Here is a 15901-nt window from a genome sequence, read left to right on the forward strand (position 1 = left end):
CAACCTTCTCCCTCTGCCAGTATGTCCTGGCTTCCATCTCTGATTTTAGTTGTCATTCTGAATATGAAGTGGTGTCATGTTGCAGTGCGGACATCATGATGCAGGAGGTGACACAGAAGCAGGCGTGCAAGGGATATGCTCCTTAAGCACTTTCATTCCTCTTCCTCCAGAGTGGCCACACTAACTCAGCCACCTCAAAAGCACGTTTCTGCTCCTCTTTCTGTAGTAGCTCTTCATTAATCTCATTCTATCTTTAATTTGTTGAACCTACTTACATTGGGGCCACAAAATTTCCTAAGTCACTACTCTGCTGTTAGGTAATCACTGCTTGTATTTTACCAATTCCTCATTGGTCCTTGAGACAAAGAATGTAAGTTGATCAGACCAGAAACCAACTTCAGCAAATCATTTTAAAAAGTGAAGGGGCTGCTGTTTGTTGCATTATTGTTTGAGTTATACCTAGACCTCAATCACTGTTCCAGGAAGTTTGTCTCAACCCTGCAGCAAATACACAGCAAGTTAGTTTCATATCCAAAGAATATTTAACCTGAAGCCATTTTGAATGTTTCAGCAAAATGAGAGAAATATGTACAACACCTTTTCCTATGCCTTCTTCTGAAACCTGAGGAAAATAAGCAGTTGCTGTGTGAAAAGATTATTTAATTAATACAGTCTTTAAAAATATTGTTCTGAAGAAATCTTGCAATGATTCACACAATTGTGTTTTCTTGGAATTGAGACAGAGTTGTCTTTCAGCTTCTCCACTGTGCCTTCCATTCCTATATCTCATACACAGTGAGCATTATTGACTGCCAGATTATTGACTGCGAGATTGAGCATGACTGCCAGATTATTTTGCATTTTTTTCATGTTGTGGTGTGCTTGTTTGTCTGGGGTTTTTTTTTTGGGCTAACTTAAGACAATGAGATTAAAAATTCAGAAAATATTCTATTCTATTCTATTCTATTCTATTCTATTCTATTCTATTCTATTCTATTCTATTCTATTTCACTCATAAAATTCTGTGCCCGTAAATGTCTTAAAATTATCCCTCTAATATATGTGTTAAAATTAATATTTTTTCACCTCTGTGATAAAAACTAAGATTTTTTTCTCTTTAGAAAAAAAAAGAAGTGGTCAAATACTTTATGATAGTATGCCTCATCACAATGATGGACAGGTTGAGGCAGAATCTTTCTAATCTGTCATTCCCTACCACATTCTCCATGTTCTAGTGTGCCATTATCAAACAAAAAGAGACACCTTAACTGACAGTGCTTTACAGCAAGTATGATTTACAGAACAAGTTATTTGTATTTAACATAACATTAAATTCAAATATGTGAGGAAGAGAGGTTTTATATTCATTTTCAATGCAGTCAGTGAAGAAAAATATTTGAAAAAATAGAAAAAATTTGTTAAGGGAAAGATCAAAAAGAAGAAAGTCTAATCAGCACCAACAGAATTTAATAGGCTTTGGCTCTAAAACCCCCCAAGATCAGACTGGAATTGAAAAGCATATTAATATAAATGAAAAGTGAAAGAGCAGAAGATTTATTTGCTACTTAAAGTTCCAATTAATGTCAAATTAAGCATAAGCTTTTGTAAGCGGTTTAGAATTTTTGACTTCTCTAAATGCAATGGGCTTAAACCAATACTCTTTCAGCATATAGATCCAACAATGTGTTTACTCGAAAAGGAGGAGACCCTACAACTCTAGTCCTTCTTTTCATGTTCTAACTACAGCAATCTGTTCTTTTTGGTTTATGACAGGGCTCCCATTAAAAGTACTTAAAAGTTGTGTATTTATGAGTGATTTTTTAAAATTACTATTTTTATTATCAACTTTGGGATATACACACAGAAAATATTTTAACATAGGTAGACCACTGGGTAATACAAGGGGAGTCTGTGTCCTTTCATGTCTGTGCATTTTGGAGAGCTGTGGCTTCTTAAAGTAGGGTAAACCTAGCTTTGGGAGTCTTATAGAGGGTATGCTTCTAGGAACTATACTAAGCCTTCAACTTTCTGAAGAAGGTATATCTGGATATTTTGCGGAGTTGAGTCAGAGCGCCAGAATCAGGCTTGGGATTCACTTTGTGTGTGATCAGGTGCACCATTTCTACAACTGTGGAGGTCAGCTAACCCCTAACTACAATTTTCTGTTAACAGTAGGAGAACAGGAGTAGCTGGCTTCATGACTACTATGCCTATAGATGTTTATAACTACATAGCTGAAGATGTATTTCTCCTCCTAGTTGCAGCTGTGGTGTGGAAATGTATACTGCTCCACAGCTACTGTTCCTCATGCAGGTTGCTGCCTCCTCAGAAGAGCAACTCCAGCAGGAAGTTTGAGTTTTCAATAATTAATTTCAGAAGAGTTGGGCTTACAAAGGCCAGCTATTCAACTGCTTTAACTAGGTGAGACAGTATGATGTAAAAAAGTTCAAGGGAATTCGATTAGCTCCGTACATTTGAGGCAGAGAAGTGAACGCTGCTAAAGGAAGGAGCAGGAAGCTGCCAAGAGCCATGATCTCTTCCAGCAGTGGATGCCATTCCATTGCCCCTATTTGCTGTGATGGCTGTCAGCAGGCAGCTGTCTTTTTCTCTGCCACTTCAGAAGCAGAATGGCATACAGTACACTGCCTTCCCTATGACATATTCATAGCTAATCCTACAGCCTATACAAAGGTATTCCCACTGGCGTCAATAGGGCAATTCCTGAGAGAGAAAAAAAAAAAAAGGTCATGCAACTGAGCTGCTGTAGCTATAGCTTCCATGGGAAATCAAATCTCAAGGAAAAAAAAACGTCTGTAATGTCATGACCCATTATAAGATGAGATGAGGAATCTCATATATTGATCATGTTGGATTTAGTATTCCAGGTATATGTCCTCTGACGCTTATTTTTTTTTCAATTTAAAGTCCCAAGTAGTTAACATATAAGGAATAAGGAAAATAAACCATTATTTTATACCTTATAGCTTAAGACATATGTAGAGTATAATTCTACAGAAAATGGATCATATTTGTACACCCTTGAAAGAAAACAGATTTTGCGACTTCACAAGCATAAACACCTAATTTTAAACTGAAAATATCTTGTCAACAGCTTAATTTCAGTAATGCTTTGCAGTATAAAGTTCCCACTTGTTCTCAACTTTTTAAACAGTGGTTATCAGGTGGTCTTCAAAGAGACTTATCTTCATAAATATAATTAGACAGTCATTAGAAATTATGAACTCTCCTCTAATAGGTGTCTTACAATTTTTGTTATAGATACAGCCTGCTTCATGTAAAGGTTTCCTAAGTCTCTAGTATCTATTTATATTATATTTATTCATACAATATAATTCAGATTTTTGTGTATTGATGTTTTATATATGTTGTAGTAGAGATACAGCAGGGAACACAATGCAAAATAATATATTACTGCTAGTATGTGGCATCAAGGGAGATGCAGGTCTTCTTGATATTCATACATTAATTCCTGTTCCAAAAGGAAATACTACGATCTTACATGCTACCTAAAAAGAGCATCGCCCTCTACACTTCCTGTTTTCACTAGTTACAGCAATGCCATTGGGTATTTTGCAGATCTTGCACAACTAAATATCAAGAATGTAGAATTTCATTGTAATGTTGTATTTTCTTCATTTAGTTTCTAGAATTAAAAAAAAAATAAATATTGCCTTGCAAAGGAATACAAGTATCTGCTGCTGAAAGCTGTGATGATTGTTCCCCAGACCCCTGTTTATGGCAAATTCCCTTCCCTCGTTTCTTGGTTTCAGGCATCAGCATTATGCGCCTACTTAGCCACTAGGACTCCAGCCATGCACTGGTACAGAGGGAGCACCAGTGTTTTAACAGGTGTAAATCAAACTAGCTACATTGGTGCCAACTGGAATGCATTCATTTGTAACAAGTGATGTCTTACACAGACTCCTTTGAACCAGAAGATAGTTTATCATAGATTTCAAGGGCACAGTAGTGAAAAGAAAGGAAAAGGCCACATCTATGCATGAGGATACATGGCACAACCTCACCTTTCCCATCTGATGCGTTAAAGTCTTTGAACTGCAAGGGTTTCAGGTTCAATCCTCTGCTCTGTTCCTGTTAAATACTTTGAAAAATTCTGAAATTATAAAAATTTAATAAGATGGTGAAATAATTTTCCGCTGACATGTCATCAACAGTTGCATGCTTCGTTGTAGCTGATAGTACTTCAGCAGGATGTATAAAATTGCATTGGAAAAGAAATTGGAAGTTCATAAATTTCCTCAGGTTTTGTCTTCTGTTGTTGTCTAATGGCCAATGCTGGAATTTGTTGTTGGAACCTGTGATTATGTTGTTACTTTACTGTTGTAATACTTCGAGTCCACAGCAGATTCATGGTCCCATCAGCTGTTACCATTCTGCAGAACATTTATCTCATGGAATTCAGCATAATTGTGGACTTAAGTCATAACATACATACACAGAATGCATTGTAACATGGAATTTTAGGAGTTCAGTAGAATAATTTAATTAAAAAGTGACTTCTGGTATTGATCCTTACATTAAAGTTAAAGAGGACCAGGACACAGTCTTTCCATATGCATCAATTCCAACTGAAAGGGTGATGTAAAAGTCATTGTCAGAAATATAATGGTGGTGTAAATGTCATCATCAGAAGTGTATGCAACTTGTAACTTACATATATAATTACTTGTATAATCAGGTTATAATGAGATATTATTGATAGATTTTAGTTCTTTCAATATTTTACTAGTACATAGGTTTTTTTTCATTTACCAAGATTTTTTTTTTATCTATAGACAATTGCATTTCATGAAATTAAAAAAAAAAAATCTATTTTGGAATGTGTTTTTGCAAGTGTTGTTACTGAATTCTGCATAATGCAACAAAAATATTTTTGTAGCCCAGAATTAGAAAAATAACAATCCCTGACCCCTCAAGTCAGTGATGTAGATAGGGATGAAGATTCATTTGAACTGATCAGGTCAAACACTGTTTTCATTTCTTTCTAGTGACTTATTTGCCATCATATTACTAACTGGCAGCCACAATCCCTGTTGGAAAAGTGTGTTTTGACATAGTGTGCTTAAACTAAATCCCTATAACAGAAGGAGATAATGTTTTACTTAATTGGATAATCAGTGTTTTCATTTAAGTAAAGCTCAGCTTTATTTGCCAAACAAGAATGATTAGAAAAAGAATAGAAAACAATTTATTTAATTCCTCTTGAATAAGAAAGCATTCTAATCTAATTTGGACAGTGTACAGAAGATACTTCAAAATGCAGAACCATGTTGTCTATTACCATTTTTGTATAAATTAGACAGAAGAATTCCAATACTTGCAAGTTATATATTTTATTAAACATAGGAAAAGAAGCCATAGCAATACATCCCTAAGAAAATTAGTTATGGTGATAAGGTATGCACAGCTTGCTAGTTCAAATAATAATTCTTTTATCCTTGGTGTATTTTTAAAAAGATACATATTTATATTTTTTAAAATATATATATGCACACCTCCTTTAATTGACATTTTAAATTATTGTTCAAAATTCTCATAGCCCTAAAAAAGACTAGTCATGGATGGAGGTCTCTTGTAAATGCCCTATACAAAGCTAGTACAAGGACACTCCTTCCTAGTGCCAATAATTTTCAGTCTTAAAAGGAAACAAAACCATCTTTTCCAAATTCCCTTAATAAAATATAATTCTTTTATTTTTTGGTTCATCTTTCTTTTACCTCATCATTTTGTGGTTGGACTCAATGATCGTAAAGGTCTTTTCCAATCTAAATGATTCTATGATTCTATGATTTTAGTTGCTACTTCTTTCCATACACCTATTTTGCAGATTGTTGTTCATCTGACCCATTTTGTAGTAGTGTCCTAACAAGCTTTGGTCTGCAGTCTTGCCTGATCAATGCATGATAACTAAGTATTCAGAAGACATTCTAGGTAATCCAGATTTTTAGGATCAACATTCACACTGAGTTTGTTGTGAGCAGATTTTGCCTTGCCCCTAAACGTCCTCTGGAGGGGTGTGTGTAGGAGCATGTGTGTGTGTGTGATGGAGAGGAGAGGAAAGAAAAATGATTTGATTGAATTTGATTAGTAGCAATTGCATTGTTGTTTTCATTACTCAATTTCATGAATTAAAGTCTCTGACACCACCACCCCCTTTTATCTTGGGAAAATTTTCAACTTTTATGTATTTTTAGAGGGAAAAAAATAATTATATTTGTATAAAAGCAGTAGATTAGAATCTAATTATCAGTTTTTAAAAGCAACTATGCAATCTGTGCAGACCACAGAGTTCTTGCCAATAGAAAATATGTGTAGAATAAGTATCTTTTAAAAGGACAGTGTTCCAAATAGAAAGTCTTCTTAGATGGTTGATATCAAAGGTTTCAAGATTCTTTTATACCCTCCTTTCATGTAGCGGGCATCCTTCTTGCAACACACAGACTTTTACAGCAGAGGATTGCCGAAACAGCTCTGCTTACATCTATGTTTTCCATACAACAATGACCTTTTTTTTCTTTCCTTCATTTAGGATTTTGTTCTGTGTTTGCAGTCTTAGCTAATACTGGAGATGATCGGCTATTTTGACTTCTTGAACAGTTTTCATTGAGCATCTTACACAAGAGAGGGCAGGGAGAGGAGCTGGTGGCTACAGAGCAAATGTAGATACTTGGAAGTAGATACAGGCAGAAGAAATAATGGAAAAACGTCTTTAAATATATTGCATACTGAAAAATGATGTAAAGATACAGATATAGGATAACTAGTACCATTGTGCGTGCAAGGAAGGGTTAATATCTTGGAAGATTTAGCAATGTTCTCAGTCCAGATATACACAGCATTTGAATTGATCTACTAGGAACAAATCAATTGAACAGTTAAATTTTTTTTTTCAGCCTGTGAAATTTGCAATGGAATAAGACTTAGAATCTCAGAGTGTATCACAAGGTGAATATATAAATTTAGGGACATTCCTTGACATTTAAAATATTTTTACTTCCTCCTCTTTTCTTTGTCTACCTTTTTTTTTATTATTGCGTATGGATGGAAAATTAAGGAAGGGAAACAGTCTATTCATAAAACAACTTTTCAATACCTGTAATACTCCTGGTGAATGTCATAGCCCTTGTTCTTGTGTGCTCTGTGAGGGTATAGCGATTACTTCATTTTAAGGCTAGATTATCTTCCAATTTGTTAAGTTTCTTTTGCTTCTGATTTCTTTACCTATGGCTGTGAATTTATAAATTTGACTTTCCAAATAATTGTAACTTCATTAGTGCAAGCCATTGGAGTATTTAAGAAAAGAGACGTACAGTTGAGGATCAGATGCATAGGATACTGAGGAGCAAATCAGCACCAAGGAACAAATATTTCTGATCCGTACTACCGTAATGTTGAATTTAGCTAGGAATATAAAGCAGGTATTGAAGTATGTTATCTAATGCATTTCTTTATCTTTCATGTGGTTTCATATGTAATATCAAGTCATTTGTGCAGGTGTATGAATTCTTAAAATGGCACAGATTTAATAACACTGAGTTATTGAAGCAGCAAGGTAGTGAAGCAGTTTATTGCTAAAATATGAATAATCATATTTGTTATTAGGAATTGGACATAACTGCCTGAAGAACTGAATAAATAATTTATTCCAGATGTGCTTGTAGCGAGTTGTCACTGACTTTTTAATTCTCTCCAAAGCAAACTAGTTTCAGCTAGTTATAAGTTGAAGCAGATTGCTGGATCACACGGGCTTGTAGACTGACTCAGTCTGGCACCTGGTATTGAATATGATTCAAGAACACTGTCATAGTTTCTGCATAGATTTACACAATATATTTCACAATATTCTCCATCTTATTATTCATAATTGATTTTTATCAGTCATTTCCTTTGTCGTATGTGTTGTTTGGACACATCATCAAGAATTATGGGATGATGTGTCTTTATCTGCCATCACAGAAAAAATATTCATGATTTTCTGCACTAACAGAGTTTCCTGCAAGAAATCATTAATTTTACACTTGGGGCAGGTTTGCCCAAAGATCTGACACTAAACTCTGTGTTCCTTAGGCAGTGAGAATAACAGCACAGATTTGAGCAAAACTAGAAATTAATTCTTCATATTTCCAAAACCTTGTGTCTTTTTTAATATTCAGGTCCTTGAAGAGGCCAAAGTCTGCTCTCTTGAACTCCAGGGCAGAAAGCTTGCTGTGCACCCTCCTCACTGCCCTAATGTTCTTTAACTCCATCATGGTCACTGCAGCCAAGGCTGCCTTTGAGCTCCTCATTCCCCACCAGCCCCTCCTTGTTGGTGTGAAGAAGGTCCAGCATAGCACCTCTCCTCTTTGGCTTCTCTGTCACTTGGAGAAAGAAGTTATCAATCATCCATGCATTCCAGGAACCTCCTAGATTGTTTGTGCCCTACTGTGTTGTCCTTCCAACAGATATCAGGGTGATTGAAGTCCTCCATGAGGACCAGGGCTTGTGACCGTGAGGCTGCTGCTATCTGTCTATAGAGGGCCTCATCTGCTCGGTCTTCCTGATCAGGTGGCCTGTCACAGACTCCCACTATAATGTCACCTGTCCCTGTCCTCCCTTTAATCCTGACCCAGAAAATCTCAGTTGCCCCCTCATCCATCCCAGGGCATATCTCCATGCACTCCAGCTGGTCATTGACATAGAGGACGAGACCCCCCTCCTCATCTCCCCTGCCTGTCCTTCCTAAAGAGCCTGTATCATTCTATTCCAACATTCCAGTCATAGAAGCCATCCCACCTTGTCTCCGTGATGACAGTAAGATCATTGTGAAACGTGGTAAAGACATTTGTAACTGTAGAATTGCTAATGCTACCAGTTATAAAGCTTTTTCACTCGAATGCCTTTGAAGAAAGCTATGCTTGTGTTTGTCTTAGTATTTCACTCTTCCTTTATTTAGGAGCCCTTGTTTTGCTCTTTTATTGTTATATTTTTTTAACTTTTTCCCCAGCTAGGTGAAGTAACTAATATTTCTCTCTAGTGTAATCCAAGTGCTCAGATAACATATGCAGTACAGCCTGGTTTGTTACTAGTTGAACATAAACCTTCCAGCTGGCAATCAGAAATACACTCAATCATTGAAGCTTTAGTGCCAAATCTGATGACAGTAGATGGGAGTAGAGACAATATTCTTGGCATGCTTCCCTGTTTACAAATCCCTGCTTTGAATCCACATTCTTTTGCTCTGTGATATCCTTACTTCTGGGAGTATGCAACAAGGTAGACTTCACAACAAAGCCGAGACATATTTTATTTAATACGGGGACACAAGTAAGAAAATGGTGTGGTTCCCTCTATTAAGTTCTAACATTTTTTCTTTGAGCTTTCTCATCATCATTTTGAATTTTTTTTTCACTCTATGTGTGTCTGTAGGTCTATATGATAATGGAAGGAAGATACTAAGTTTTAACTGAACAAGGTATAATGGAACAGTGGGAAACTTGTAAGCCACTTAAATTAAAATGATGAGGAAGAAATAGGCAGTAATTATCTCAGGCTGCATTATCTTTTCATTTTACAAGCAAGGAAATATTTAACACTCCAGGAGGAAATAAAAATTAACTTCCTTTGAATCTTTCCACAGTGAATCAATGCTCAAGAAGCAAAATGCTTTACTTGGGATTGGAGAAATAATTTTAAATCACATGCAGGGGGCAGCTAGATGAAAGATCAAAATCTAGCGTATTCAGTGAGCAGGCATGATGAGATGAAAAAGTAGACAAAGAAGAAACTATGTTCATATTCACTCTGTCCCACAAACCACGACCTCTTCCACGGTCACAAGGACCTATTTTCAATTTCAATACAATAATTGGCTTTACCTCTTTCTCTATAGCTTAGCTTCTTGCCCCATTAACAAAACCACTTTGTTTCTCAGTAATTCATTTTCTTCATAATCTCCTTTCATGTCCCATGTTTCCTCTATCGTGTTTCACCTTGGGCAGTACATCATGTAAATAAAGCCTATATCCATAACCGCTTTGCTATGCTGCTTAGGGGAATTAACTTTTGATAACTCCATTCCAACCTGTGTCCATTATAGTAGATCTCTTTAGTCCTCATTAGATGGGACAAGCGGGAGAATATTTTAAAAGCTATTTCAGCATCTGTGATGTAACCTTGAATATCTATTCAAAACTTTTAGATGTATTTAAAAGATGAACATGAAACAGGTAAAGGCATCTGAGAAAGAAGTTCATCATACTGAGTACTGCGTCCAGCTCTGGAGCCCTCAGCACAGGAAAGACATGGACCTGTTGGAGTAGGTTCAGAGGAGGGTCACAAAAATGATAAGAGGGCTAGACCACCTTTCCTATGAGGGCAGGCTGAGAGAGTTGGGATTATTCAGCTTGGAGAAGAGAAGGCTCCGGGGAGACCTTATTGCAGCCTTCCAGTACTTAAAGGGAGCCTATAAGAAAGATGGGGACAGACTTTTTAACAGGGCCTGTTGCTATAAGACAAAGGGTAATGGTTTTAAACTAAAAGAGGGTAGAATTAGACTAGATATAAAGAAAAAAAAATAAAATAAATGAAGGTGATGAAGTGCTGGAACAGGTTGCCCAGAGAGGTGGTAGATGTCCCATCCCTGGAAAGGTTCAAGGTCAGGCTGGACAGGGTTCTGAGCAACCTGATGTAGTTGAAGGTATCTCTGCTCACTGTGGGGAGATTGAACTAGATGACCTTTAAAGGTCCCTTCCAACCCAAACTATTCTATGATTCTATGATTCTATGATATTGTATTTTGAATTCAAAAATTCTTGTATTTGAAATAGTGTTTAAGACCACATTATAGTAGTAGAGACACTGATCAAATGGACAAAAATGTCCAAGAACTTGTATTCAAGTAATTTTTGTCAAATTAGCAATAGAGATTTAACATACTAACAGCCTGGAAAATGAGTATATTGGTATTTAAGGCAGAATTAATCGAGCTAAGGCCGAAATGACAGAGTTCTATATTCTTCCAGTGAGCAAGAGAACTCTGAGCTTCACACTGCCTGCAATGTGGTTATCTCAGAAAGGACAGAAACAATCAAATATGTGTAGAAATTTTAGTTCTGTTTATAATTTAGTGTAATTAAGAGGTATATATTGTCTTTTTTTTAAACCAGGTTTGACTTTGAGTTTAGGATTCCATCGAGCTCTTCTGTGTGAAATGAAAATTAGGCAGTTCCCTTCTACTTCTCTGAAAACCAAAAAGTCTGTGAAAGCTTTTGGCACTCTCTCATGTCATCTCATGTTTGTTTGATGTGGTTGTTGGTGATTTTCCATCCTTTGTCTTAAATTTCAGTTTATAACAAATCCAAAGTCCTGCTTCATTGCAGTTTCAGTAGTGAAGGGTATTTGTTGGAGAAAACAGGTAGAATTTTGAAATGTTCTCTATGTTGGATACTAGATGGGGGTAAAAATATTAGGTAACATGCTATCTACATTTTTTCCATGCAATTAGAGGCAGTTAGGGACTTATGAAATTGGTTACTCTAACATCTTTTATTACATAAGAGAAAAAAATAACAATAATATTTACCTTCCAGTCTAGAAAAAGCCATTAATGTTCTTTCCCCCATTTTTTTAATTTTTGTTCTCAAGCTTCATTCAGACTTGGACAAGGGAGTGGGCACTGTTAAATACACGCTTTCAGGAGATGGTGCCGGCACGGTTTTTACCATTGACGAGACCACAGGAGATATTCATGCTATAAGGAGCCTAGATCGAGAAGAAAAACCTTTCTACACGCTCCGGGCTCAGGCTGTGGATGTTGACACCAAGAAACCACTAGAGCCTGAATCAGAATTCATCATCAAAGTGCAGGACATTAACGATAATGAGCCAAAGTTCCTGGATGGGCCTTATGTTGCCAGTGTCCCAGAAATGTCTCCAGTGGGTGAGTAAGATGTTGTAAACACTCGATAACTAATTGCATATTACTTAATTGTCTCAATGTGCATTTCCTGCTGAGGAAAGAAAGAGAAGGCTGAAATGAAAATATAACTTCTAAAATCTATTATTAGAAATGTCTCACTCTGTGCATAGAAATATACAGATTATAGTTTTGTTTTAGCTGTATTTGCTGATTTAGAAACTCATTCATCTGCAAAATGAGTGCTTGTGACTTTAAGTCTCTGAGGACAGGAGGAGGAAAAGAAAGATATTCAAGGCAGGTGTTCTAAGATCCAAGGGTTCTGTGTACCCCTAAATCTGTTATTTCACGTGATAATGAAGTGTGTTCCCTTCTCTCCCTAGTTAATGTTGACTGTTTTCTGTACAAAATTAGATAGTACAACAGCATCTTGCCATCTACTGTTCTTGTCTTTGTGGCTGTTAAATGCCTACAGCACTGGCATGATCCTCTAATTATGAATTAGGAGACAATTTTTTATGCAATTCCTCCTACACTGTGGGTGCTGAAAGTAAGGATTGCTCTCACCTAGCCACAATGCAAGAACAGGAGTTAGAGAGGCTCAGCAAGACTGGCTTGAGGTCTCAAAAACATAATGTCCAAGAAAATATTGAGTGCATTGGATTCTTAGGTCAAAAAAAAAAAATGAGAGAAGACTGACTGGAAACATGGTAAATTTACAAAAAGCTAGAGTACAGAGGAGGGAATAATTTTCTCTCCACAGAAAGGTGGACTGTAGTAAAGATACTGAAGCACTGGAACAGGTTTTTGTTTGAAGAATTTTCACAACATGATAGAAATTTGCCAAGAAAGACATAAAGAGAGTTGATCCTGCTTTGGAACAGCAGAACAGACTAAATGGGCCCCTCGAGTCTGCCTGATGGCTGATTCTGCAGTTGTCCTGAGCAGTGTGTTTGCAACACAAGCACGCTGCCTGTGTCCTGCTGCCAGATGGCATTTTGGGCTTCCCTGCGGGCACCAGAAATTAATTCATTCTCAGCTGAGAGGCCTTTAACTTCCCAGTGCTAGTTTCAGCTTATTGCCATTTTCTTTCTCGCCTAAGCTGTCTTTTCCTGGTACTTCACAAGCCAGTACTAGTCATTTAATACTCCTTGTAGCTGCTTACAGTTTCAGAATTTTCTGACTCTGAAATGGACAGAGGGATCATGTTGCCCCTTCAGCTATGCAGCTCAGATGGTGACAAATGGAAAGACAATCTGAAAGGCAACTAGCTATCTATATAAGTTGCTACATGGAATTAATGAGGTAGTTTTTTAAATTTTGTGATAAGAGTGATGGAATGTTATAAAATGTGATATGCATAGACCTGTAGACATGATCATGCTAATCTCATACACCTGTAGAGAAGAGTTCACTGCAGTAACCCATAGAAGTGCATCTATGGATTCACTGTATAGGTGCACTGTTGCTGTTGCCTCTTCTAGTAATATTACTTACAATTATATTATTTATAGATGGAAAACATTTCTTATATTTTCAAGTCTATTTCTATGGCAAGTTCAGAGTACAATTTTCTCACCAGTGAATGTATGGTTAGTTGTTAAATTGTTTTTAAGAGTTGATCAGAGAGAAATGAGAAAAATAATGAATAATGCTATTTACACAGTGGAATGCAGTGCATGCATTCATTTTCTCACTCTATTGCTCTCCCTCCATCTTCCTTTTTCATTTTCATAAATATCTGTGTACAGTTGAAGACAAAATGCTAACAGTGATTTTATTTCATGAGAAACTCTCTTCAAGGTGTGCCATGCATTGTGGGCTTTACATTGACTGGGAGTTGCATGACTAAATGAAGTGCAACTGAGTATACTGTATCATGCACACAGCATTTTAAAATAAATACTTTTCAATTTATTCTCCTTTGGAAAACAGCAGTAGATGCCATAGCAAAAATATGTCCTCTTGATCTTCACTTTATTTAGTCACATTGACTACCTCTAGAACATTTATTCATAACAGTTTTTATTTCCTCTACAAGAAAAATAAAAGATGGATGAAAATTGATCAAAAAAGAAAAGGCAAGGAAATAGTGTCCTAAATGGAGGTCTAAGGTCCAATTAGTGGTTACTAAAGCAGATAACATTTTTTGCTATTGGGTTGTCTTGCAGCAAAAATACCCAGAAATGCCTTCTGTTGCCTGTGATGTGCCAGGAGGTCATGCTTTCTCTGATGAAGGTCTCTCCACTCTCTTGCTCTCTCTTATCTATGCTTTTGCTACCTTATGCAAGCACAGATTTCTCAGAGGATCTAAAGCTACTGCTCCCTATCATCAGTACTGTTTAGTTGCACCTATAGAGATGTCTAGACCTACCACTGCCTGAGGCTGACATTGAAAATCACTTTGATTTTTTAGCTGGTGCAGCACATGGTTGTCTTGGCTTAGGCAAAACCCCTGATAAACTCTTCCTCTTATCTAATTTTTCACTCTTTCATTTTCTAGTTGCCAGTTTTCAGTTCCCAAATGTCCTAAACTTTGTTTACTCTATTTTTGGAACAGTATTTATTATGAACTGCACTCGTGCACACTGTTTCCATTGTGGGAAATGCACTACAACATGACTTTTTTCTCCCTTAATAGCCACCTCTATGAGCCTGACAAGCTTTTGTGATCAGTGACTTTCTGTCTTATATCGTTGCATGACACTCACATGCAAAGGCTTACTCAATTTGGTAGTTTATCCTAAGGTTACTGGTAATAAGGAGCAAAACATGGATGCTAAATTTCATGTTGAAATAGATGGGTAGAGACTTAACACCTAATGTAAACACACAGTATATATTCTATTTGGACAGTAAAATAAAGTGAATTGTATAAAACACCCTTAAGGTACAACAATCTGTTGAAGAGAGGATTGCATGGGGCTGGGAACTCTTGTGAAGAAAAGTATCCTTCAGACCCCTTATACACAATTTAGAAATTTTGTTGGCTGCACTGTTGTCAGTTTTGTAACATCTCTGACTTCGTACTAATTGTTGTCACTGAAGCTTTGGTGGCTAAAAAAATGCCATAGCGTTCCTCCTCAGATTCAGAGTTCCAGTCACAGAGTTTTAATAAAATTGCATGGCAACTTTATCCTGGACTTTGGTGATTTTTTTTTTTTTTTTGCTGGAAAAGATACAAGAAGATGGAAATGTGTAGAATCTGCAGGATCTAGTTTTATGCACATAGATATGATTTAGACATAGCTGTCATATCCAAGTTTTTCATGCTAGATTTGCTAAGAACTTTGTTATGTAATTTTCCATGCATATTTTAGGTGGACATGGTTTTTTTTTTCCCTTCAAATTAATTTTGAGGTTATATTTAAGTTTCTCCTACAGTTTCTGTACACTGGGGTTTATTTGTTTTTCCTTCAATCAATACCACTCCTTAAAAAAAGATTATGGTGATGCATGTCTCTTAGCTTTTTCTGAAGAGATAATTTTAGGATTGCCATTTTTACTTAGTGGTGCATTCCTTACTGGGAGCCAAATTCCTTCATATGCTTTTTACTAAGAAAAAATATGTTAGCAGGATGTTTACTGTGTTCTAAAACTCTTAATTTAAGCCCATGACAAACTAGGATGCCTACCTTGTTTATGCCAAATGCTTGAACAGCCAGTTAGCCTCTCTCCTTTCATACATGCACTGTAATCTGCTCATGTATGATTGAGAGGATAGTCAATCACAGATATGAAAAATAAAAAAGACCTTCTCTTGAAAAGCCCCTTTATTACCGACTGTTGTAACATGCAGGGTACGGTACCCAGCTATAACTTCCACTATTTCTGATACTTTCTAAGTATGTCTAGTTTCTGTGTTGTTGTGGAAGGATATTGGTACCTCCAAAGTTGGCACTATTGCTCACATAATAAATGGAATGCAGAATACTTTATGGTGAAGAATTATTTTGGAAAGGACAA

The 15901-nt window shown here is 36.5% G+C and overlaps 1 protein-coding gene across 5 annotated transcripts in view; it reads left to right on the forward strand.

Annotated features, from left to right (window-relative positions):
* CDH12 (cadherin 12) overlaps positions 1-15901 on the forward strand; it is a 167765-nt gene that overhangs the window by 26205 nt on the left and 125659 nt on the right. For 4 of the 5 annotated variants that reach the window (XM_086741977.1, XM_086741974.1, XM_086741975.1 and 1 more), the window contains exon 2: positions 11665-11959. In XM_086741977.1, the coding sequence (XP_086598103.1) occupies positions 11665-11959 (295 nt within the window). The remainder of the gene's footprint in view (positions 1-11664; positions 11960-15901) is intronic. The other variant, XM_086741976.1, reaches the window with a different exon arrangement.

This window comes from Chlamydotis macqueenii, chromosome 2 (genome assembly GCF_036417535.1).
Source record: "Chlamydotis macqueenii isolate bChlMac1 chromosome 2, bChlMac1.mat, whole genome shotgun sequence".
NCBI classification, from domain to species: Eukaryota; Metazoa; Chordata; class Aves; order Otidiformes; family Otididae; genus Chlamydotis; species Chlamydotis macqueenii.